The sequence below is a fragment of the Phocoena phocoena genome, chromosome 3 (assembly GCF_963924675.1).
Source record: "Phocoena phocoena chromosome 3, mPhoPho1.1, whole genome shotgun sequence".
Lineage (NCBI taxonomy): Eukaryota > Metazoa > Chordata > Mammalia > Artiodactyla > Phocoenidae > Phocoena > Phocoena phocoena.
In genome coordinates this window covers 167,281,368-167,305,491 of record NC_089221.1, presented here as the reverse complement: position 1 = coordinate 167,305,491, position 24,124 = coordinate 167,281,368, and the positions used below count along the sequence as shown (strand labels likewise).

General features: G+C 52.5%; 1 protein-coding gene across 1 annotated transcript; it reads left to right on the top strand.

Annotated features, from left to right (window-relative positions):
• Positions 1 to 15,348: 15,348 nt before the first annotated feature.
• Positions 15,349 to 22,413, top strand: CERS4 (ceramide synthase 4). Its single transcript, XM_065875416.1, has 10 exons — positions 15,349 to 15,521; positions 17,760 to 17,877; positions 18,163 to 18,281; positions 18,379 to 18,436; positions 18,834 to 18,884; positions 19,243 to 19,335; positions 19,556 to 19,684; positions 19,993 to 20,099; positions 21,816 to 21,972; positions 22,237 to 22,413. Exons 1-10 carry the CDS (start codon positions 15,349 to 15,351, stop codon positions 22,411 to 22,413), a joined length of 1,182 nt encoding a protein of 393 aa, XP_065731488.1.
• Positions 22,414 to 24,124: the final 1,711 nt, after the last annotated feature.

The window sequence follows — 24,124 nt, the reverse complement described above, 5'->3', positions numbered from 1 at the left end:
CTCGGTGAGATAAACCAGACACAGAAGGAAAATACTGTCTGATGCCACTCATAGGAGGTCCCTAGAGGAGTCAAGTCTGTAGAGACAGAAAGTAGGATGATGGGAGCTAGGGGCTGGGAGAGGGGGAAGCAGGGTTAGTGTTTAATGGGGTCAGAGTTTCAGTTTTGCAAGATAAAGAGAGTTCTGGAGATGGATGGTGGGGATGGTTGCCCAACAGTGACTCTACCTAATGCCACGGAACTGTACACTTAAAAAAGGTTAGGAGGGTAAATTTTTATGTTACGTGTATTTTACAATTTTTTTAAAAATTTGTCACCCTGAAACATCCTTCTTGTAAAAATCAGAGCATCACAAAACACGCTCACCAGCACCGCCCTCCCTCACGCTCCTGATAGAATAACTCCCCTGAGTGTGGACCATATCCTCAGAGCACACCAATTGCATGCATGTTGGATCTTTTAATATTGTCCCAAGGTCACTGAGACTCTGTACATTTTTTTTAAATTGTGATAAAATACACAGAGCCTAAACATGTACCATTTTAACCATTTTTAACCGCATGCCTCAGTAGCATTAAATACACTCACAACCTTGTACAACCACCACTGTCCATTTCCAGATGCACATTTTTATTTAATCTTTATTTTTTTCTTCTCTCTTCTTCTGTTTGGTATTTTCTTTTATCTCTCTCCAAACTAGTTAGCTCTGTCTTCTACAATCTCCAATCAGCTATCAAGCCCACAGTGGGAAAACATTTTTTTTGCTTTTTCTCTGGATAAATAATGCTTTCTTCTTTTTTTTCCCTTGCACCATGTGTATTGCATTTTACTTATATATTTTTTAAGGTATAGTTGATGTACGATATTGTATATTTAAGGTGTACAACATAGTGATTCACAATTTTTAAGGGTTATACTCCATCTATTCTTATTATAAAATATTGGCTATGTTCCCCGTGTTGTACAATATATCCTTGTAGCTTATTTATTTTATATATAGTAGTTTGTACCTATTTATCCCCTACCCCTGTCTTGCCCCTCCCCCCTTCCCTCTCCCCACTGGTAACCACTAGTTTGTTCTCTGTATCTGTGAGTCTGTTTCTTTTGTGTTATATTCACTAGCTTCTTTTGTTTTTTAGGTTTCACATATAGTGATATCATAGAGCATTTGTCTTTGTGTGACTTACTTCACCAAGCATAATACCCTCCAAGTCCATCCATGTTGTTGCAAATGGCAAAATTTCGTTCTTTTTCATGGCTGAGTCCACGGTGACTTTTTTACTTCAAATATTGTATTTTTCAGTTTTAGAATCCCCATTTGGTGCATTTTTATAATTTCTGCTTTTTTTTTTTTTTTTGCGGGACGCGGGCCTCTCACTGTTGTGGCCTCTCCCGTTGTGGAGCACAGGCTCCGGACGCGCAGGCTCAGCGGCCATGGCTCACGGGCCCAGCCGCTCCGCGGCATGTGGGATCTTCCCGGACCGGGCCACGAACCCATGTCCCCTGCATCGGCAGGCGGACTCTCAACCACTGCGCCACCAGGGAAGCCCCCTTGAGTATATTTATAATAGCTGCTTCAAAGTCCTTATCTGCTCATTCCAACATCTGGGTCACCTCAAGGTCAGTCCCCATTAATCTCCTTCTTTCTTGAGTATGGGTCATGTTTTCCTGTTTCTTCACATGTCAGGTAATTTTGGATTGGATTGTATGCTGGACATTGTGAAAGATAAATTGTAGACACTCTGGATTCTGTTGTGGTCCTCTGAAGAACGTTGATTCTTTTTTTTCCTAGGCAATTAAACTGTCTGGACTCAAGTTCCAAAGTCTGTTTTCCTGTAGTGAGAGGCAGGTGTTGTCTTACTTTCTTTTAGCTTTAGCCGGGCTGGTTGGAGTCTGCCTTGCACATGGTTTAAGGGTTAGCAGGAGACTTGCACAGCATTTTTGGATAGAATTTGGACTCTTTTTTTTTTTTTCTTTTTTTTGGCTTTTTCCTTTCCTGCATGTTCTACTCCATCGTTGAACTGTTGTGGTCTCTTTGGGCTCTGTCTTCTCATTTTTCAATCTAGTTTCTATTTCCGGTAAATAACAGTGAAAAATGGGAAACTCGTCCCGTGCTGTTCCCTTATCGCCAGGTATAGACTCCCCTCCAACTTCTACCTATCTTTGGTCACTCTCTAGAGCAGTACTGCCCAGCAGAATTTTCTGCAATGATGGAAATGTTCCGTATCGACACCAATATGTGCCCAATATGGTAGCCACAAGCCACAGGTGACTATTGAGTGTGGAAATGTTGCTGATACAAGTGAAGAACAAATTTTAAATTGTATTTAATTTGAATGAATTGACATTTAAATGGCCACATGTGGCTAATGGATACCATATGGCCGCGCCAGAGCTTTCAGGTGGTTTTTTAGTATGTAGTCCGGAGCTTATCATTGATATCTCTGAGCGGGCCGTTCTGATGCAGCTAACTCCGCTATTACCAAAGACAGAACTCTCTTGGTGGTTTTCCATTTACATGAGTTACGTATCAGGCCATTAGTGTCTGTCTGCATTTTGCTTTCAGTTTTTTCCACTCAGTGATCCTCCCAAGTCCGTGAACATAGAGCTTTTCCTCCTCCCCTTGTCCCAATTTGATTTTTTTTTTTTTTTTTTTTTTTTTCGGTACGCGGGCCTCTCACTGCTGTGGCCTCTCCCGTTGCGGAGCACAGGCTCTGGACGCGCAGGCTCAGCGGCCATGGTTCACGGGCCCAGCCGCTCCGCGGCATGTGGGATCTTCCCGGACCGGGGCACAAACCCCCATCCCCTGCATCGGCAGGCGGACTCTCAACCACTGTGCCACCAGGGAAGCCCGTCCCAATTTGATAGTTGCTTAATTGAAAAAAATTTTTAAGTGTGGTAAAACACACATAACCAAAAGTTTATCATCTGGACCATTTTAAAGTGCACAGTTCAGTATTGTTAAGTATATTCACATTGTGGTGTAACCAATCTCCACGACTTTTTCATATTCCCCAAACAGAAACTCTCTCCCCATTAAACACAACTCCCCACCCCCTCCCCCAGCCTCTGGCACCCATCATTCTACTTCCTGTCTTTATATATTTGACTCCTCTAGGGACCTCCTGTAAGTGGAATCAGACAGTATCTGTCTTTTTGAGACTGGTTTATTTCACTGAGCATCATGTCCTCCAGATTTATCTGTATTGTATCTTCTCCTTCTTTTTTTTCTTTTTTTTTTTTTGCGGTACGCGGGCCTCTCACTGTCGTCGTGGCCTCTCCCGTTGCGGAGCACAGGCTCTGGACGCGCAGGCCCAGCGGCCATGGCTCATGGGCCCAGCCGCTCCGCGGCATGTGGGATCTTCCCGGATCGGGGCACGAACCCGTGTCCCCTGCATCGGCAGGCGGACTCTCAACCACTGCGCCACCAGGGAAGCCCTATCTTCTCCTTCTTTTAAACACTTATGTAATATTTCATAGTATGGAATCCTGAGGTTTCTGCTCCCCAGCATTGGACATCCAGGTTGCTTCCAGCTCTCACTGGAAGGAAGAGAGGGAGGAACTCCAAAGGGACATAAGGAAATATGGGGGAGTGATGGATATATATGTTCATTATCTTGATTGAGGTGATGATTTCCACCAGTAGGTACATATGTCAAATGCATTGAATCACACACTTTAGACATGCATGGTTTTTGCATGTCGTTCAATAAAGTCGTGTTGGTTTTGTTTTTGTTCTTTTTTTTTTTCAACTGTGATAGCCCAAGCTCCCCTTACACTCCCATCTGTATGCTTTATCCCTCCCAGTCCCGTGCAGGTAACCTATCAGATCCTGCTGCCTCACCCCGGCTTGCCTCTGGGGCTGGGCCTGCTCACTTCCCTCCTCAAACTTCCAGAGACCTGCTCCCCTCTCCTCCCTCAGCCCTTCTCGAAACCTCCCTGACCGAACCCCCAACACACACCCACACTAGGTGATGCTGGGGACCCCAGAGATCTCTTCCTGGTCTGACCCTCCCTGTCTGGTAGTGGGAGAGACTCAGCTCTCTAAGCTCCCTGGGGCCAGCCAGGGCTGAACAGAAGCTTTGAAGAAAGACCTAGGGTGGGAGCTCTGCTTCCTTAGGGTGGGAAGGGTAGAAAAGGCCTCTTAAGGAGGGAATTGAATCTGACCCAGGTCTTAACTGGCCCAGTGAAGGGGGTGTGGGCACGTCCGGGAAAAGGTACCACCTGTGTAAAAGCCTGGACTGCTGGGGGATGCTCTTGGGAATCCTAGCACCTGGGTGTGGGGTAGTGCAGGAGGTATAGCAGGGAGGGAGCAGATTCCAGGAGGTCGGGGACCCCACTGTCAGCCCCCAGGCAGCTGCAAAGCAACCCTCATGGCCCCACTGTTGGTTGCTTTATTGGGGGGCAGTAGGGGGCTGTATCACCGAGGGGTGGCGGTGTAGGCTGTGGTGAGGAGGGGTGGCCAGTGGGCTGTGGATTCTGGGGGACATGGCCTGGCTCACCCAGACCCCTTAGTCTGCCCGGGACAGGGTTGGGGGGTGGTATAGATGTTAAGAAAGCAAAGTTCAATCATGTGTGAGCTTCTGGGGCCCTGAAAAGGCTCTGGGACGGGGTGGTGGTGGTGTAGGACCTTGTTCCCTGGGAAACCTTGATAGGCAGAGACAGGCCTGTGAGCCCTGAGCTCACTGGTGGGCAGAGCAACTCCCTCCCCACCCTGGAGAGCTTCTAGCTCTGACTCACTCCCTTGTTGGCTGGGTGACCTGCGTCCAGCTGCTCCTTGCTTTGAGCCCCTGGCTTCCCAGTTCTGAAACAAGGAGGCAGTGGACCTACACCATGGGGATCAAGCTAACCTTGCCCAGTAAAGCAGGTGGTTTCTTTTCCTAGAAAGTTTGACCACCTGAGCCAGAGTCCTCCCATCCACCCACCTGTCCGTGTGTCTGTTCTACCTGCTTTTTCATCCACTTAGCAAATATTTAGTTGGTACTTACCATCGTCCTGGGCCCTGAGGATACAGCAGTGACTAAACAGCATTCTTGCCTTTGTGAGGCTTCTGTCTTGGGATGAGGCAGACAAACAAGTGAATAAGAAAACAGATCAAGTGGGGTGAGGGGGCTGAAGCAACAAAATAGGGTAAGAAGATGGTATAATATGGTGGCTTCTTCGGTAGTGATCTGAGAAGACTTCCTGGGGAGGTAATACTGAACTGAGATGTGAATGATGAGACAGAGGTTGTGTGGGAGGACAGCACATGCAGAGGCCCTGAAGCAGGAATGAACTTGGTGGGTTGGACACAGCACATGCAAAGGCCCTGGGGCAGGAATGAGCTTGGTGGGTTGGACACAGCACATGCAGAGGCCCTGAAGCAGGAATGAACTTGGTGGGTTGGACACAGCACATGCAGAGGCCCTGAAGCAGGAATGAACTTGGTGGGTTGGACACAGCACATGCAGAGGCCCTGAAGCAGGAATGAACTTGGTGGGTTGGACACAGCACATGCAGAGGCCCTGAAGCAGGAATGAACTTGGTGGGTTGGACACAGCACATGCAGAGGCCCTGAAGCAGGAATGAACTTGGTGGGTTGGACACAGCACATGCAGAGGCCCTGAAGCAGGAATGAACTTGGTGGGTTGGACACAGCACATGCAGAGGCCCTGAAGCAGGAATGAACTTGGTGGGTTGGACACAGCACATGCAAAGGCCCTGGGGCAGGAATGAGCTTGGTGAATTGGAATCCCACCAAGCAGCCATTACAATAAATTGAGTTAGTGTGGGGGAGGTGGGGGGGGTGGGGATACTAACAGGGCCAGAGTGTGGAGGGCAGGAGTGTGTCTAAATATGAGGGGCTGAGTCGAGGCAGAGCCCTGGACTTGGGGGCCCTCCTTAGGGTCCTTGAAGGTGGTTTCTCCTGGACTGGCTGCATCTCGTCATTAGCACCCCGCAGGGACCCTGCTCAGAGAGGCCAGAGTGGAGGAGCCAGGGCCCAGTGCAGGGGCGGCTGTGGTTATCTACAAATAACCCCCACTTAGTCCATCATGTGTTCCCTGCCTGGGCCTCCAGCCGAAGGAGTCAGGTGACCCCGGGCAGCAGGCGAGGCTGCGGGGGCCGGGTGAGTGTGTATGTGTGTGTCTGTTCTTCCCTGGGCAACCCAGACATCTGGCGTATGAATTGATTTCCTTCTTTCACAACCCGGGCAAGTCCTACACTTCCAGCTAGATTTAAAATAAAACCAACCTTTTGTGCACAGCCCTGCTGTGCTGGGCAGTGCTGGGGCCTTTGGGGGTTCAGGGGAGCGACATTCCCCCCTCCACGTGTCAGCACAAAGCCCTGCTCTCTCGCGCTCTCTCTCTTCCCCAATCTGGGGATATTTTTAGCCACTAAGAAGGATTATCAGAGTCTGGCTCCCAGGTGGCAGGGGCAGGGCTGGGAGTGGGACCAAAGTGCCCTTAAGAAGCAGCTGGGCTGGGAGACCCGGCTGGGGAGAGGGGGCAGGGTGCGGTGAGGAGGAAGAAGCCTCAGGCTGGTTAGGCTAGACTGGCCACCCATTTGGCGATTCTCCAAGTGACTTCTCAGCAGCCCTGGGTGAGCCAGCGCGGGCTCATTCATTCGCTACAGCTTTAAGGAAAGGCTGCAGAGGCCGGGGTGGGCGTTGGGGGAGGGGCGGTGGGGGGTGTGTCCAGGAAGAACCACTGGGAACCTGCACAGACCAGCACCCTCCTTTCCAGACTGCTCCCCATTGCCCCCTCCTCTCTACTGCTAATAGTAACTGTGTTATACTTAGTGCTCGCTCCACCCCAGGCATTATTCCCAATCCCTTCCGTGTGGAGGCAGGGGGCATTGTTATTCCCATTTTACAGATGAGGGAACTGAAACACTGAGTGGCAAGGTCAATGACAAGGTCAATGATGGGTAAATTGCAGGAATCAAATCCCCTGCAACAGCAGCATGGAGCATTTACAAACTGCTTCGCTTCCTGAGCCCCCACAACGGTGCTGTAAAGCAGAAGATCTGGCTGTACCCATTTTTCAGATGGGGCAGCTGAGGCCCAAGGAGGCAGAGTGTCAAAGGGAATGAGCAGAGGAGCCGGGGTCCAAAAGAGGAAAAATGAAAGTTGAGGAGGAGTGCCTCCCTGACCCTCGTTCCCGCCTGCCTGTCGGGAGGAGGGCATCTGTCAGGGGCAGGAGTGGAAGAGAAGTTTGAACCTTGCTGGCCATGGATGCCTGGTTACAGCCGTACCTGAGCCCCTTCTGTGTGGCAGACACTGCCCACGTGTTCCACATGCAGGCTCACTGGCCTGCTCGACCACAATGCAAGGAAATGGGTGACTTCTCAAACCTCAGAGTCTCTTCTTTATCAAGAGGGTAAAGGGGGTGGACAAACAGACAGACACAGGTTACAGAAAGGGTAGGAGGTCCAGGGCCAAGACCTCTGCAGTTCGGGTGTGTCAGTCTGAAGCCCCCTTGGAAGGCTCGCAGGTTTGGAAAGTGCATTTCTGTTTTCCCCTTCTGACTTGAGGACCAGAAAGGGCGATGCCTGCTTCAGCTGAGGGGACTGGGGTTTGAGGCTGGTCATGCTTCCTTCCTTTTCCACCCTCCCCCCCACCAAAAAGACTGCCTGGCCAGCTTCCAATGTCACAGTGAATGAGGCAGAGCTGGCAGAGGGTGCTTTAACTGGATCTGAAGTAGGGGCAATCGGGAGGTGCCTCCAGGAGCAAGTGGCAACTGAACTGGGTTTTGAAGGATGCATAGGAGTTTGCCAGACAGACATGAGGGCTGAGACCTTGCCAGCTTTCCCCACCATTTTATGTCCTCAGCACCCAGCATGGGACAATAAATATTAGATGGGCATTCTAGGCAGAGGACAGCATTTGTAAAGGCTGGGGTGTGTGAAATCATACAGTGTGTGTGATTGTATCAGAGTGTGTCAAACAGTGAATAGTGGGCTTTGAGGCTGGGGACGTGGGCAGAGGCCTGGGATTACGAGGTGCCATCGCTCTTGTGTGTTCTCACTTGTCCCCAAAGCTCATCATGACATGCTAACACCATGGCTGTGGTGGACCCGATCTTGGGTGGGGGGAAGAACATGGGGCTGGGGGCTTAGATCCCTGGGTTCTGGCTCGAGCTCTAGCTGGCTGGGGGCCTTCCCAGGATGCCCAGCCCACTTATATCTGCACGGGGCATCTGCATTGCCCACTTGAATCTCTAGCTGGCTGGGGGTCTTCAGATGGGTGGGAGGGCCCCTCAGGAGAAGGCTATAGATGCCCTGTGGTGGGTGTGGCTCCTGCTAGGAGGCTGTAGAGAGTGAGGCCAGGAATTATGGGCTGGGTGTGTGCAGTTATGCCCCAGTGGGTACATGGGATCAAGCGAAATTTGCCTGTTAGTGAAGTTGGTTTCTTTTTTTTTTAAACCATTTTTTAAAAATTGAAATATAGTTAATTTACAATGTTGTGTTAGTTTCAGGTGTACAGCACAGTGATTCAGTTATGTGTGTGTGTGTGTGTGTGTGTGTGCGTGTGTGTGTGTATATATATTTTTTCAGATTCTTTTTCCATTATAGGTTATTACAAGATACTGAGTGTAGTTCCCTGTGCTACACAGTAGGTCCTTGTTGTTTATCATTTTATACATAGTAGTGTGTATATGTTAATCCCAAACTCCTAATTTATCTCTTTTTAGAGAGATCAACCACCTGGGCAGAAGTTCCCCCATCCACCTGTCCAACTGTCTATTCTGTCTGGGCCTCCCAAGCCTTGTGGGTCTAAACTAGCCATTGTCACACGCCTGTCTTTTTTTTTTTTTTTTTTTTAACATTTTTTTAAACTATCTATTTGCAGATGATATAATCTTTTTTTTTTCTTTTTTTTTTTTTGGCTGTGTCAGGTCTTAGTTGTGGCACACGGGATCTTCGTTGAGGCAGGCGGGAGCTTTTCATTGCGGCCCAAGGGCTCCTGTGGTGCGCGCGCTTCTCTCTAGTTGTGGCGTGTGGGCTCCAGAGCGCGTGGGCTTTGTAGTTTGCGGCACGCGGGCTCTCTCGTTGAGGCGCCCAAGCTCAGTAGTTGTGGCACACGGGCTTAGTTGCCCCGTGGCATGTGGGAATCTTAGTTCCCTGACCAGGGATCAGACCCACGTCCCCTGCATTGGAAAGCGGATTCTTTACCACTGGACCACCAGGGAAGTCCCCACACACCTGTCTTAAAGAAAAATGTACAACAGGAGCGCTGTGAGTCTTCGTTTTGTTGGGTCTTTACTGGGGACTATAGCCCTGAAGAAGGCCACTCAGTAGCTCTGAGTAAACAGCTCCAAAGAGGTAGGGGAGTAGCCAGAATATATATGAATTTTTTTGACTAGGAAACCCGTGCAATCAAGCATACGTCTTGGGAAAGGATGACTGCCAGTCACAAAGAACAGATATCTCAAGTTAATGATGTTCGTGCTTGTCTGTGTATGGGAAGATACACGAATCTGAGGTCATTGAAATTCTTCCTGCTGTGCCTCTGAACTATCCGGGAACCCTTTGATCCAAAGCACAAAATGCCTCATCCTATTTTTTTTCCCCATCCTGAATTCCCCTCAGGGCGCATGCCTGTAGGTTGCAATTTAACCCTTTGTATTGTATAACTGGATAGTGAGCGACACTCTGTTCCTTGTTTTGTTTGTTTGACACTTTTGCCCATTTGTCAGCCTGCTGCCTTTTGGTGTCCCCCCCACGCTGGAGTGTCCAGTGGTGGTGGCTACTGCTAATCCCTGCAATGATGCCTGAACCTGGACGCCATAAGGTATGGGCTGTGGACTGCTCCCTCATCTACACCCCTTCCCTGGGGGATTGCATCCATCCCCTGCCCCAACCCTGGAGGAGCTCCTTGTCACCAAACCCATCTCCGGCCCCCAAATCCACTGTCGATGGAAAACAATGCACAACCGAAAAGTTGAGAATTCTGTTTTATTCTGCAGACATTCTGAGGACTTCAAGCCCAGGAAACAGCCTCTCAGGTAGCTCTAGGGAACTGCTCCAAAGAGGTAAGGGAGGAGCCCAAATATATACAGGGGTTTTTGCAACAAAGACCAGGTAGTCAGAACATCAGAAGATTACTGTTTATTAAAAGAAAACCAGATAGCTCAAGTTAAGGAATTCTGGGCTTTTCTCTGTATGGGAAGATGCAAGAATCTGGGCTTACTGAATTCCTTTCTTTGATATGCACCTCAGCTGTCTGGGCCGGTAATCTGTGCTTTCTCATCCCGAGTCTCCTCGGGGTGCACTGTCGTGGGTGGGTGTAGCTAGATGGCAGGCATCCCGTTTCCATCCTGAGTTCCCTCAGGACTCACCATGGGGGGAAGGGGGACAGCAGCTGGAATGTGGTGGCTTGTTGGCTGCAACATCCTTTCCTTACTGATACAGCAGGCAATATTTTTTCATTGACACATCCCCCCCCCCCCACTTGTCTTGTCCAACACCAAACCCACCTCCTGCCCCCAAATCCATTCACCATCCTGGTTCACCCAGTTCCTCAGACTCTGAGAATGTTTCTTTTTCTGTATTTGACTTGTGATATTGTGATTTATAATGAGAAGTAGATATTTGGCCTTCCTCGGTTCCTGGCACAGAGCTTTTAAAACCCTGAGAATTTCCTAAGTGATAAGAGGAATAAAGGTGCCTTTTGTTATGTTAATGAGGCGACTTTTGGAAAGCCCCCCCACTCAGGTCACCTCAGGATGGGACTGGTTGCCAGGGGAACCAACCTCTTGATGAAAGGATTGGAACTTTCATTCCCACCCCTGGACCTCCAGTGGCCAAGGATTTAATTACTACGACTATGTAATGAAGCCACCATAAAAACCCTTAAAGATGGGGGTTCGGAAAGCTTCCAGGTTGATGAACGTGAGATTTGTGGAGATGTGCAGGGACTGGTGCATCTGGGGAGGGCGTGGGAGCTCCACCCCCTTTCCCCATACCTTGCCCTATGATTCTTTCCATCTGACTATTCCTGAGTTATATATCCTTTTATAATAAATCGGTCATCTAGGAAGTAAACTGTTTGTGTCCTGTGAGCTGCTGTAGAAAATTAATCGAACCAAGGAGGGCTCGTGGGGACCTCCATCTATGGCCAGTTGGTCAGAAGCTTGGCGTCTGAAGTGGGATGGGTACAGCCTTGTGCGACTGAGCCCTCAACCGGTGTATCTCCAGGTAGATGGTGTCAGAGTTGAGTTGAATTGTAGGATACACAGCTGGTGTCAGAGGTGGTGTGGGGAAAAAAACCCACCTGTCGGAATTGAAATCAGAATCATCGACTTTTTTTTTTTATGTATCTTATTGAAGTATAGTTGCTTTACAATGTTGTGTCAATTTCTGCTGTACAGCAAAGTGATCCAGTTATATATATATACACACACATTCTTTTTCATATTCTCTTCCATTATGGTTTATCACAGGACATTGAATATAGTTCCCTGTGCTATACAGTAGCACCTTGTTGTTTATCCATTCTATATGTAATAGTTTGTATCTGCTAACCCCAAACTCCCACTCCATCCCTTCCCCACCCTGCCTCCCCTTGGCAACCACAAGCCTGTTCTCTATGTCTGTGAGTCTGTTTCATAGATGAGTTCATTTGTGTCATATTTTAGCAGAATCATAGACTTTTTCAAGGCAAACATTTTTTTTTTGAGGGATAGGAGTTTATTAATTAATTAATTTATTTTTGCTGTGTTGGGTCTTCGTTTCTGTGCGAGGGCTTTCTCTAGTTGTGGCAAGCGGGGGCCACTCTTCATCGCGGTGCGCGGGCCTCTCACTGTCGCGGCCTCTCACGTTACGGAGCACAGGCTCCAGACGCGCAGGCTCAGTAGTTGTGGCTCACGGGCCTAGTTGCTCCGCGGCATGTGGGATCCTCCCAGACCAGGGCTCGAACCCGTGTCCCCCGCATTGGCAGGCAGATTCTCAACCACTGCGCCACCAGGGAAGCCCCAAGGCAGACATTTTAATCTGCACAGAGAAAGGGCCCACAACATAGATGCACAGCTCAGTGAATTTTCTCAATAATAACGCACCCTTAATGGTGTCCACATCCTAATCCTGAAACTTGGGGATGCGCTACCTAACGTGGCAAAGGGAAAGTGAGATTGCAGATGGAATTAAGGTTGCTGATCGGCTGACCTTGAGATGGGGGGAACGATTTTGGATTATCTCGGTGGGCCCCCATTCCGGCCTCCAAGGCCACTTCCTGTATGGCAACCAACCCCCCCCCCAACTTGCCATCTCACCTAAAATAAAAACACGGGCCATAGAACTCCCAGACTGCACGAAATGGAGTGTAAAATGGTACAGCCACCCCAGAGCACAGTTGCTTATGAAGGAAAACATGCAGAATGACCCAGCAATTCCGCTCCTCCGGATGGACCCAGGAGACAGGAAAACTTCTGTTCACACAAGACTCAGATGTGAATGCTCTGAACAGCTCTGCTCATAATTCCCCAAGGCTGAATGCATCCCAAACACCCATCAACAAGCAAATGATAACCAATCGTGGTATATTCATTTGGTACCAAAGATTGGGGAATAAGAAAAAAAGAAGCTCGGGACTTCCCTGGTGGTCCAGTGGTTAAGAATCCACCTTCCAATGCAGGGGTCACGGGTTCGATCCCTGGTCGGGGAACTAAGATCCCACATGCTGCAGGGCAACTAAACCCGCACGCCACAACTACTGAGCCCCAGCGTGTGCGCTCTAGAGCCCACACGCCACAACTAGAGAGAAGCCCGCATGCCGCAACTAAGACCCGGCGCAGCCAAATAAATAAATTTTTAAAAAAAAAAAAAAAGAAAGAAGGAAGCTACTGATCTTGGAACAATAGGGATGAATCTCGAAAATATTACACGAGTGAAAGAAGCTAGACACAAAGACGGGGTTTGTGATTCCATTTATATGAAGTTCTGGAACAGACAAAAGTAATCCCTGATGGAAAAAATAACTGGAGCAGACGTTACCTTTGGACAGTAGAGATGGACGCTGACTGGGAAGGGGCCCAAGAGAGAACCTTGTGGAGGGATGGGAGTGTTTGTGGCCGGAGGTTGGTTTACACAGGTGCGTGTATTTGTCAAAACTCAGCAACTGTACAGTTAACGTGAATGCATTTTGCTCTAGTAAATTTTACCTTGAAAAAAAAAAACGCATTCGTCAATATCGAGCTCTCGTTAATGATCTGCAGGCTGAAAATATTTAGGGGTGATGTGACTTGATGTCTGCTGCTTTTCAAAATTTTTTTCTTGAAATACAGTTGATGTACAAAGTTGTGTTAGTTTCAGGTGTACAGCAAAGTGATTCAGTTATATATATACCCATATATATATTTATTTTTTAGATTCTTTTCCCTTATACGTTATTACAAGATATTGAGTATAGTTCCCTGTGCTATACAGTAGGTCCTTGTTGATTATCTATTTTGTATATAATAGTGTGTATATTTTAATCCTAAACTCCTTATTTATCCCTCCCCCCACCCCAGCTGCTTATTTCGAAATGCACCGAGAAATGCACTGGTGGGTGGATAGAGGGATGGATGGATACATGGGCAGATGTGTGATGAAGCAAGAGACCAAAACGTGAATGGGAGAGTCTGGTGGTGGGTATATAGATGTTCACTGTAAACTCACCTTTTCTGTGGGTTTGAAATTTTTCATCATAAAATGTTGGAGGAAATCATCCAAATTCCACGGGTCCTGCACGACCTGCCCCGTCCCCTCCCCCCCGCTCTCCCCTTGCTCACTCTGCTCCAGACACACAGGAATCCTCACTGGTCCTCCAACACTCAGTTTTACTCAATCCTGCCTCAGGGCCTTTGTACCTGCTGCTCATTTCTCTGCAGAGCCCCTCCCAGCCCCCTTCGCAGCACCACTACCTTCTTCTGCACAAACCCAGGCCCTCCTCACCTCTAGGTCTCAGCTCAGAGGGTGTATGAGCTGAGACCTAGCTCAGACCTTCCTTGATAAATCGCACCACCCTGTTTCTTTTCTACCAGGCCCATCACACTGTGTTATTTATTTATGAATCTGTTTACTTGTGTATTGGTTGCCTCCCCCTGCTGGGCTGTGAGCCTCATGGTGACAGGAATGTGTCTGCTTTGTTCCCTGCTTGTGTCCCCAACATCCAGCCCCAGGCTGGCATGTACAAGCCACTCAGAGGATATCTCGTGGACGGATGGATGGATGAGTGGATGGGTGGGTGGATGAACAGACGGATGGACAGATGGCTGTACGCATAGATGTACAGGTGGGCAGGCAGATGGCTGGCTGGATGAGCAGATGAATAGGTGGATGGATGGACGGATGGATGGGTGAGTAGATGGACAGTGGGTGGGTGGATGGATGGATGGACAGACAGGTAGACAGACGGGTAGATGGACGTATGGATAGGCGGATGGATGGATGGGAAGATGGACAGGTAGGTGGGTGGGTGGATAGATGGCAGGCTGGCTGGCTGGGTAGGTGTACAGGTGGGCAAGCAGACGGTATGGCTGAATGGATGAACAGATGAATAGGTGGACTGATGAACAGATGAGTAGATGGACAATGGGTGGGTGGGTGGGTGGATGGACGGACAAACAAATGAATGAACAAACTTTGCAAGTGGGGACCAGTGTGGGGTTGGGGCACTTAGTCTTAAATCTTGGGAACAGGAGAAGCTATGTGGCGTCATCAGGACAGCTGGGCCCCACTGCAGCTCCCCAGCAGCTCTTGGTGGAAAGTTGGCCCACCTCGGCCACTGCTTCAGTATCTGGCAGCAAGCTCGATCACGCAGTAGGCTGTCTCGCCCAGCTGCAGCCGGGCTCGCGGGATAGCGAGCGAGAGAGCCGACATTCACACCTCAAGGGGAGTCCACGTGTGGGTGGTTGGCCAGGGAGAGAACTGTGGATTTCCCTAAATCCTTCATCTTTGGGCTGTATCAGAGGCACCTTCCCACAGTGGCAGAAAACCTTCCCGGACATTTTGAGACCTCAAGTCCGTGACCCCGATCAGCCACTCCCTTGATTCTGGCCGCTGTTCTCTTGTCTGTAGAGTACAGGATAATAACTACTGTCATGAGCTATATTTAAGGGTCAGTGAACACTGCACTAAGCACTTCGTGTGCCGTATCAGCCTGCGCTGAGAGGTGGGTATTACTGTCCCTATTTTACAGATGAACTTGAGATTCAGAGAGGTCAAGTCATTTGCCTGAGGACACCCAGCCCAAGTCTGTCCTTAACACTGGCTCTAATAAACCTCAGGTTGCTAGGCGCTGGGGGGTGTGAGGGCGAGGTGCTGGGCCCTCCCACTCTACCCGTCCTGTGTGCAGAGTTCTCCATTAACTGGACCCTGTGTCCACAGTATGTGGTCCAGCCTGAATGAGTGGCTATGGCAGGAGAGGTTCTGGCTACCACCCAACAACTCATGGGCTGTACTGGAGGACCGCGATGGCCTGGTCTACGCCCACCCCCAGGACATGCTGATGGCCCTGCCCCTGGCTCTGGCCCTGGTGGCCGTGCGCTTCACCTTCGAGAGGTGAGTGTCCACTGTGCCCTGGCAGGTTGACCCCGTCATCGCTCGTGTGTGCGCAGCACCCGCCCTGTGCTCTCCCATCTGTGTGATTTCATCCTCATGTGTCCCTGGACGGAGCCTGGCTTTGAGTCAGAGTGCTTTTCTGGGCTTCATCCTGCCCCCAGCTGCCGCCACCCCCACTCCGATGGTCTCTGATGCCTGGAATGCTGGCGGCAGCTCAGGTCTGGGTGTGCCAGCATCTTCAGAAAACAAGTGGGGGCCCTGGAGGGGATGTGCCTGCTTTGCTGACCTAGGATGGGTCTGCAGAGGCCAGTGAGTCAGCGAAGGAACTCCTGCCCACTCCCTCCTCCCTCTGCCCTGTATGGGCACCTCTCCCCCATCCCCACCTCCTGTCCTCTCCCTTACCACCTTTTTCTCCTGCTCCCCTTTCTAGCCAAAGGAAGGGGCATAGACACTCCAGCCCCACCCCCCACCCCGCTTTGGGGCCCCCCTCCACTCACCCCCAGCCTCCTGCAGCCTGGCACCCGGCCCCCGAGTATAGGCCGCCTGCCCAGGTTCCCAGCGCCCTCCTGGTTGCCAGACCCTGTGGATTTTTAGTCATTTCTCATGTGACCCAAACGCTGCCCCAAACTGGAGTTCCTCCTCCTCCTCTGGCTGTCCAACTCTTGGGTCCCTTCCCTCTGACCTAGGTGGTCCCACCCTTTTCTACCTGACTAATGCTGCGGCCACAGCTCCCAGACCTGCCTTGCCCCCATGGCCTACCCCCACCGGGCCTGCCCCCGCTTCCCCCGGCTTCCCCCTCCATGCCTGAGGGCCCCTCCCCCCACTTCCTCCAGGTCCCCCACCTTCTTTGCGACCCCCTGGCCTTTGCATTCACTCCCCTGCAGTTCCTTCAAGGCTGGGTTCCAGGGAAGCCTGCCCTGACCCTCTCCCCACAAAGCCCTTAACCCCCTCTGGCCCTCACTTCGGGTCCTTCCCTCTGTCCCACTCTTTGACCAGAGGGACGTGCGAGCGTTCTACACTTTGCTTTGACTCTCCCACTCACGAGGAGCTTCCTAGGGTCTGGGCTCCCAGGACACAGGCTGGACATGGGGAACCCAGGGCATGTCCACTGACACTGTATTTACCAGACACTCTTTGGGTTCTTCCTCTGTGCCACCCATTGCTCTAAGCAGTTTGTTTGTCTTAACTCAGCCCTCACCCAGTGAGGTGGTACTGTTATTATCCCCATTTTACAGAAGAGGAAATGGAGGCACAGAGAGGTCAAATGACCTGCCTGAGGTCACACAGCAGGTAGTTCAGCGAGGATCGAGGCTTTGCCTGAGGGATTCTGGGAGGCCCAATTCAGCCAGGCCTTGAAGGCTGGTCTATTTTCCCACCTATTTAGCCAGTGGCTCCAGCTGAGGTGGCAGTGTTAACTCCTCCCAAAGGCATCCCTTGCCTTTCTAAAGGGCAGTGGGGTTGGAAGTAGCTTTTCTGGGGTCGAACAAAGGCAGAGGTTTTCCCTGTTAAGGGAAAATGAATCCTGGGTTTGCCATTCACTTGCTGTGTCACCGTGAGCGTGTTTCTGGCCTCTCTGAGCCTCAGTTTGCCCATCAGGACAATGGGGACAATAATAGTGTTACGTGAGCCAGCACACTAGGTGGACTCGGACACATGCTTGGCAGATCCTAAGTGTTCAGTAAATGGCAGTCATGTCCCAGCCCCGCCCCCGCCTGCCCCCCACCACAATTGAGTCTGGAGTAATTTCCTTGCTGGGCTGCTCTGAGCCTCAGTTTCCCCCGATGAGAGGTGATATTAGGATGGTGGACGTGCAGTTTGGTCCTGACCCCTGGTCTTGAGGGCCCCCCTGTGGGCAGTGTGGTAATTGACTCACCAGGGTCCCAGCTCCTCCAAGTGTGCACAAGGGAGGGGGGGATGCTGGGTGGAGGGAGGCCTGAGAAGAAGCAGACCTGCTTCTGCCCATGCGGGGGGCCCCCAGCCTGGTAGAGGGGCAGATCAGGACCCAGGCCATCATAAGACAGGCATCGAGGGGACTCTCATCCCTGGTTTGGGATGGAGTGGAGGTGCCTGGGTACCACCAAAGTTGTTCATCCCCCACCTTGAAGACCAATCCAGCTTCCTCTCTTAGGTTGGTTGCAATGCAACAGCCAGGCTACCGCCTCCAGGGTCCTAAAATGCGGCCCAGTGAGCCCCCGTTTCCCCACCTGGACTGACCAGCTGTGTCTCCCCTACACCCAGATTCATAGGCCTGCCCCTGAGCCGGTGGCTGGGTGTGCGGAAACAGACCAGGAGGCCGGTGAAGCCCAATGCCACGCTGGAGAAACACTTCCTTATGGAAGGGCAGAGACCCACAGAGGTGAGATCCCCGACCCCCTCCTCCCTCCCCGTTGGCCTGCTTGGGTCCCCTGGGGGAGGTTCTAGAGGGGGCGTTTGTGAGCAGAGCTGGGTTTTTATAAGGCCTCTTTTTGGGGAGACCCCCACCCTGTGAAACCCCCTACTCCCCCATCTCCAAAGGTAGAGCACCCCACAGGCGAGGTCTGGGGCTATAGGGGAGGGGGGGAGCAGGGCTGGGTCCTGCCTGTCCTGAGACAGGGGCAGGAGGCCACCTCTGTGACCCTGGCCCCCATCACTCCCTCCCCAGCCCCAGATGAGCCTCCTGGCGACCCAGTGTGGGCTCACCCTGCGACAGACCCAACACTGGTTCCGGAGACGCCGGAACCAGGACCGGCCCTGCCTGACCAAGAAGTTCTGTGAGGCCAGGTAAGCCCAGGGTGGGGCCGGGAACGGGGAGTCTGGGGGTGCGGCGGGGGGTCTGGTCCTTTGGCAGCTGCCTCAGGGGCTCCCTCCCCGCCTGCAGCTGGAGGTTCGCCTTCTATCTGTGCTCCTTCATCGGTGGAATCTCGGTTCTTTACCACGTGAGTGTACCTGGCAGCTCACCTGCCCTATCCCTCGAGCACCTAGTATGCGCTGGGCCTGGATTGGATTGGGAAGGGGTGTGTGGGGTCCGGGCAGAGGGGGAAACGTGCCAAGGCGCAGAGAGGGAGGGTGGAGGGAATGAGGCCAGGTCGTGGTGAATGTTCACTCCAGGGGTGCCTATTGAGAGGACCTACTGTGTGTCTGGGCTGGGGATTCTGAATCAGCCCCTGGTCTACAGTGAGAGCAGAGTTGCAACCAGGCAGGAAACAGCCGGCCTGAGTGACAGCAGCATGTCAAGGGCCAGGGAGGCCTGAGGAGACCCCAGGCCTGGGGTTGGGGGGTTGGGGGAGCTGGGTTCTAACCTCTGGACAACTTCAGACTCCCGCGTCCCTGCAGGAATCGTGGCTGTGGACGCCGGTAATGTGCTGGGACAGTTACCCACAGCAGGTGAGTGGGAGGGGTGGTGTTTGGAGGCTAGTGGGAGGATCAGGGCAGAGTTCCTGTGGCCACAGGCAAGAGCGCCAAAGCTGGACATCACACCATCATTCTCCCCCCTGAATCCCACTCTATTCTTTGGCTCCCGTGTGGAATGGAGAGGGGCCAGGAGTCAGGACACACTGGAAGCAGGAGCTGCCACAAAAACCACTGCCCTTGATTACCTCTAAGGATGGGGAGGCTCATGCCTTCCTCACTCATTGGGATTCATGTGTCATGGGTTTGAGCAAATGGGGAGGGCCCTACCCCACGCCCCATGTCCCGTGGGAACCTCCACTCCCCGCAGCTAACCCTGCACTCCCTGCCACAGCCCCTGAAGCCGGCCCTGTACCACTGGTATCTCCTGGAGCTGAGCTTCTACATCTCTCTGCTGATCACGCTGCCCTTCGACACCAAGCGCAAGGTGAGGCCAGGCCAAGAGTCTGGCCTGGGGCGGTCGTGACCCAGTTCCAGGAGGAGAGGGGTGGCCTCACCCCACTCCCAGAGACCCTTGGTGTCTCAGGCAGGAGGCGTAGGGTCCACATGCCAAGCAACCCCCTGGGAGGGCCTGCTCCCAGCCCCGCGGGGTGGGGCCGCTCCGGCCCCCCAGCCTCATTCCGGCTGTGACCCTCCGTTTCCCGCAGGATTTCAAGGAGCAGGTGGCACATCACTTTGTGACCATCACCCTGATCGTCTTCTCCTACAGCACGAATCTGCTGCGCGTCGGCTCTCTGGTGCTGCTATTGCATGACTCCTCCGACTACCTGCTGGAGGTGCGCCTGGCGCAGCCCGACCCCTCCCCCCCCGCCCCCCGCCCTCCCAGGTGCCCCTGGTGTTGAGGCCCACCCCCTGTCAGCCTTCCTGGGAGATGAGGCCCCACCCCCGTCATCCGCAGACCACGCACTTTCTACCTTTCTAGGCAGTTCCTAGAGATAAGACCCGCCCCAACTCACCTGGCCCAGGCAGAGGCACCTTTTCCCTGGGAAGAGGCCCCGCCCTTTCTCGGCCCCGCCCCGCCCTTCCCGCGTGCTTCCGCCGCAGCCCCACCCCCAGGTCTATTTCTCTCTGCTGTCCCCTCCAGGCCTGTAAGTTGTTCAACTACACGCACTGGCGGCGCGTGTGCGACGCTCTCTTCATCATCTTCTCGTTGGTCTTCTTCTACACTCGCCTCGTGCTCTTCCCCACCCAGTGAGTCAGCCCTCCCGCCGGGGGTTGGGGAGGTGGGGGGCGGCGGTAAGGCGGAGATCCAAGCCCGCCTCACCCTCCAGATAGCTGGGGTGTGGGCTGGGAGGTTTCCAGGAGGAGGCAAGGAAGGGTGTTCCCGGCACAGGGCGCAGCATATGCAAAGGCCCAGAGGTAGGAGAAACAGAAAACTGGGCTTAGTCGTCATCCCCTGCCGCGTGCCTGGAACATGGGTTGGGAGACAGCGTCGGGCCCCACGCGCTAAAGTCTTTGCCCGGCAATTTGATGAGCTTGTTGCAACAAGCAGAGGGAACAACGTGAAGGTCCCTGCTCACCTGGAGCTGACACTGGCAGGTGGGGAAATATAATAAGGCAAACAAGTAGACTATAGAATATGTGAGGCAGTGATCGTGCTAAAGAGAAAAAAAGTTGGGAAGGTCACAGGAACTGTGTGGATAGCTGGAAATAGGGTGGTCGGAGAAGGCCTCACTGACGGCGTTCATATATAGACTGCAGGGAGGTGAGGGAGAAAACTACTGATACTGATCACAGAGGGAAGAGCACGTGCAAAGGCCCTGAGGCAGGACCGTGCCCAGCATGTCGGAGGAACAGAGAGGAGGCCCGTGTGGCAGGACCAGAGTGAGCAGGAGGGAGAGAGGCAGGAGGGGAGCGCACAGAGCTGACGGGAGAGAGTATGCAAGGTCTTACAGGCCTTGGGGAGAAGTTGGGCTTTTATCCCAAGCCAGGTGGGAGCCCTGGAGGGTTCTGAGCAGAGGATGGGTGGGACCTAAATCGAGTACTCACGGGCTCCCTCTGGTGGCTCCAGGGGGAATAGCTGGTAAGAGGTTGGAGCAGGAGCTGGGGGACCAGGGCGTAGGCGACAGCACTGGTCCGGGTGGGCAATGTTGGGGCTCGACCAATGCAGTCGAGAGAAGTGGGTGGACTCAGGGGGATGACTCAAGGGTCACGAGATGAGAACGGGCTCAGAGTTACTGCTTGAGGATCAGGAGCTTAGCTCTGGCTGCGCCGGGTTTGAGGGGTCTGCAACACGCCCCTCAGGCACCACCACCGAAAAGTGGAGGAAGCAGTGGATACCAGCCTGGGGTTCTGGGAGAGACGTCCATGTCCAGTGCTTGCAGTCGCAAGACTGGACAGAGTCACCGAAGACCAGGTGTGGACAGAGAGGCCCAGTCCTGGGGCCCCCTGATGTTTGCAGGTCGGGGGAGCCTGCAGAGGAGATGGAGAGGGAGAAGCCATGAAGTGGGGGCATGGGAGTGTGGGTCCCTGCAGGCACGTGAGGAAAGAACATGAGGAGGAGGGAGGCCAGCTGGGTGCCTGCTGTCTGATCAAGGCGGGTCACTGATGACCCTACAGCTGATCTGGGTGAAGGTGGTAGTGGGAGGGAATGGGGAGGGACCTGAGAAGGTGTGAAAGGACCACCCAGGAGAGCTGCTGGGACACTAAGCACCCCCTTGGGGTTTACAGTCACGACCGGCCAGTTGTCCAGCTTGTTCATTCTTTGAATTTAACATAACCAGGTGTGTGTGGGGGGGTACTTAAATGCCCAGCTGAAGGGCACAGGTATCATTCTTTGGAGGTGGGTAATGGGGAGCTATAGAAGGTCCTGGAGCAGGGAAGGTCACGCAAGTTAGAGATTCCTAGGACCGGGGGCAACAGCAGCCTATAACCCCTGCCTCTCTCCCTCCTGCCCACCCACCGTAGGATCCTCTATACCACATACTACGAGTCCATTGCCAACTCGGGCCCCTTCTTCGGCTACTACTTCTTCAACGCGCTTCTCATGACACTACAGCTGCTGCACGTGTTCTGGTCTTGCCTCATCCTCCGCATGATCTACAGCTTCATAAAGAAAGGCCAGGTAGGTGGTCCAGTGGTTAAGCCTCCCCGCCTTGTCAATGCAGGGGGTGTGGGTTCGATCCCTGGTCGGGGAACTAAGATCCCACATGCCATGCACGTAGCCCAAAACTTTTTATAAATAAATATTAAATAAGTAAATACATATAAAATAATTTTAAAAAAAGAAAGACCAGGTAGGGCCGGGCAAGGGTTGGCTAGCTTGTGCCTCCCTGGAGCCCCCAGCCCAGCCCCGCCCCGCGCCTCCTCCCTTCTCCCTGTTCCCCAGATGGAGAAGGATGTTCGCAGCGACGTGGAAGAGTCAGACTCCAGCGATGGGGAGGCAGCCCAGGAGTACCCGCAGCTGAAGAACAGGGCGGCTCACCGGCCCGGAGCAGCCCCCACCGATGGCCCTCGGAGCCGGGCAGCCAGGCGGATGGCCAACGGGCACACACCAGCCACGTAGCCGGCCGAGGACTGACCACAAGGGGCTGCCCCAGCACCCGGCAGCTCGGATTCGTGGGGCGGCTGGACTGGGGACCCTTGGGCCGATTCTGTGGAGACAGGGAGGGCCCCACCCCAGGGGCTGATGATCTGTCTCCAGCCCCTTCCTTCTGCCCACCCTCCCTCCTTCCCTCAGGCAAATGGACAGAGCTGCGGCCGGGGGAGAGAGGGGTACAGGCAGCCCGGCAACTGTGAAGAGCCCCAGGCTGAAAGGGGGTCCAATAAAACTTGACCGGAGCCAACTTCTCTGCCTGAGAGCTTGTGTCCCTGTCACAGCTCCTCATCTATCCCCAGAGGGCCCAAGGCAGCCAGGACTTACATACCTCACCAATGGGTCACTCACTGCCACCCCAAGACACAAGCCCACCCCCAGGGGACCCAGACAGTGAGCAGCGCGTGGGGACCCCCTGGGGTGAGTCCCCGACTCCCAGCAGAGCCTCAGCCAAGCTACCTCCTTCCACCCCAGGGCAGCCCTTGGTCAGCTACTCACAGACCTTGCGTACAGATGAGCAGGTGCTGGGCTCAGACAGGTGGAGTCCTTTGCCCAAAGTCACACAGGTCCAAACAGAAGGGCGAAGGGGAGACTCACACCTGTTCCTGCAGCCCCTGCTCAAGACTGGCAGATCCCCGTCCTCAAGGTCCCCAGGACCTCCCTGGAGACAGTGAAATAGGACTTCGTGGGAGGGCAACTTCCTGCAGGCTTCCCAAGGGTTCAGCTGGCTGATTTCACTGTCTCCTCAGGAGCTCTGCAGGAGGGTGCCCCCCCACACACACCCCAGAAATCACTGCCACAAGGTCCCACGCAGGGCCAGAATGTGCTGCATTCAGGGGAACACCAGAGACAGGAGTCAGAGAAGAGAGAGAAAGCGTGGGGGGACGGGTCTCACCTGTGCTTCTCAACAGAGGAGAGGATGGGAGTGGGGAGAGATGGCAGAGAGGAGAAAGGTCCCTGCTGTGTCTCCACTGAGAAACAAGGATGGAGGGAGAGGAAGGTGTTACATATGATCCAGCAATCCCACTCCTGGGCATATATCTGGACAAAACTATAACTCAAAAAGATACATGCACCCCCCCCCATGTTCATAGCAGCACTATTCACAATATCAAGACATGGAAACAACCTAAATGTCCATCAACAGATGAATGGATAAAGAAGTGGCACACATATACAATGGAATATTACTCAGCCATAAAAAAGAAGGGATAATGCCATTTGCAGCCATGGGGATGGACCTAGAGGTCATCATACGAAGTGAAGTAACTAAGAAAAAGACAAATATCATACACTATCACTTACATGTAGAATCTAAAAACAAGGATAGACATGAACTTATCTACAAAACAGTAAGAGACCACAGACATAGAAAAACAAACCTATCGTTACCAAAGGTGGGGGGAGGGATAAATTAGGAGTTTGGGATTGGCAGATGCAAGCTATTATATATAGAATGGGTAAACAACAAGGTCCTACTGTGTAGCACAGGGAACTGTATTCAATATCCTGTGATAAACCATAATGGAAAAGAATATGAAAAAGAATGTATATGTATGTATAACTGAATCACTTTGCTGTACAACAGAAATTAACACATTGTAAATCAACCCTACTTCAATAAAATAAAAATGTTTTAAAAAGAGGCAGGTGTTAGAATCACTGGAAAGAGGGACTGGAA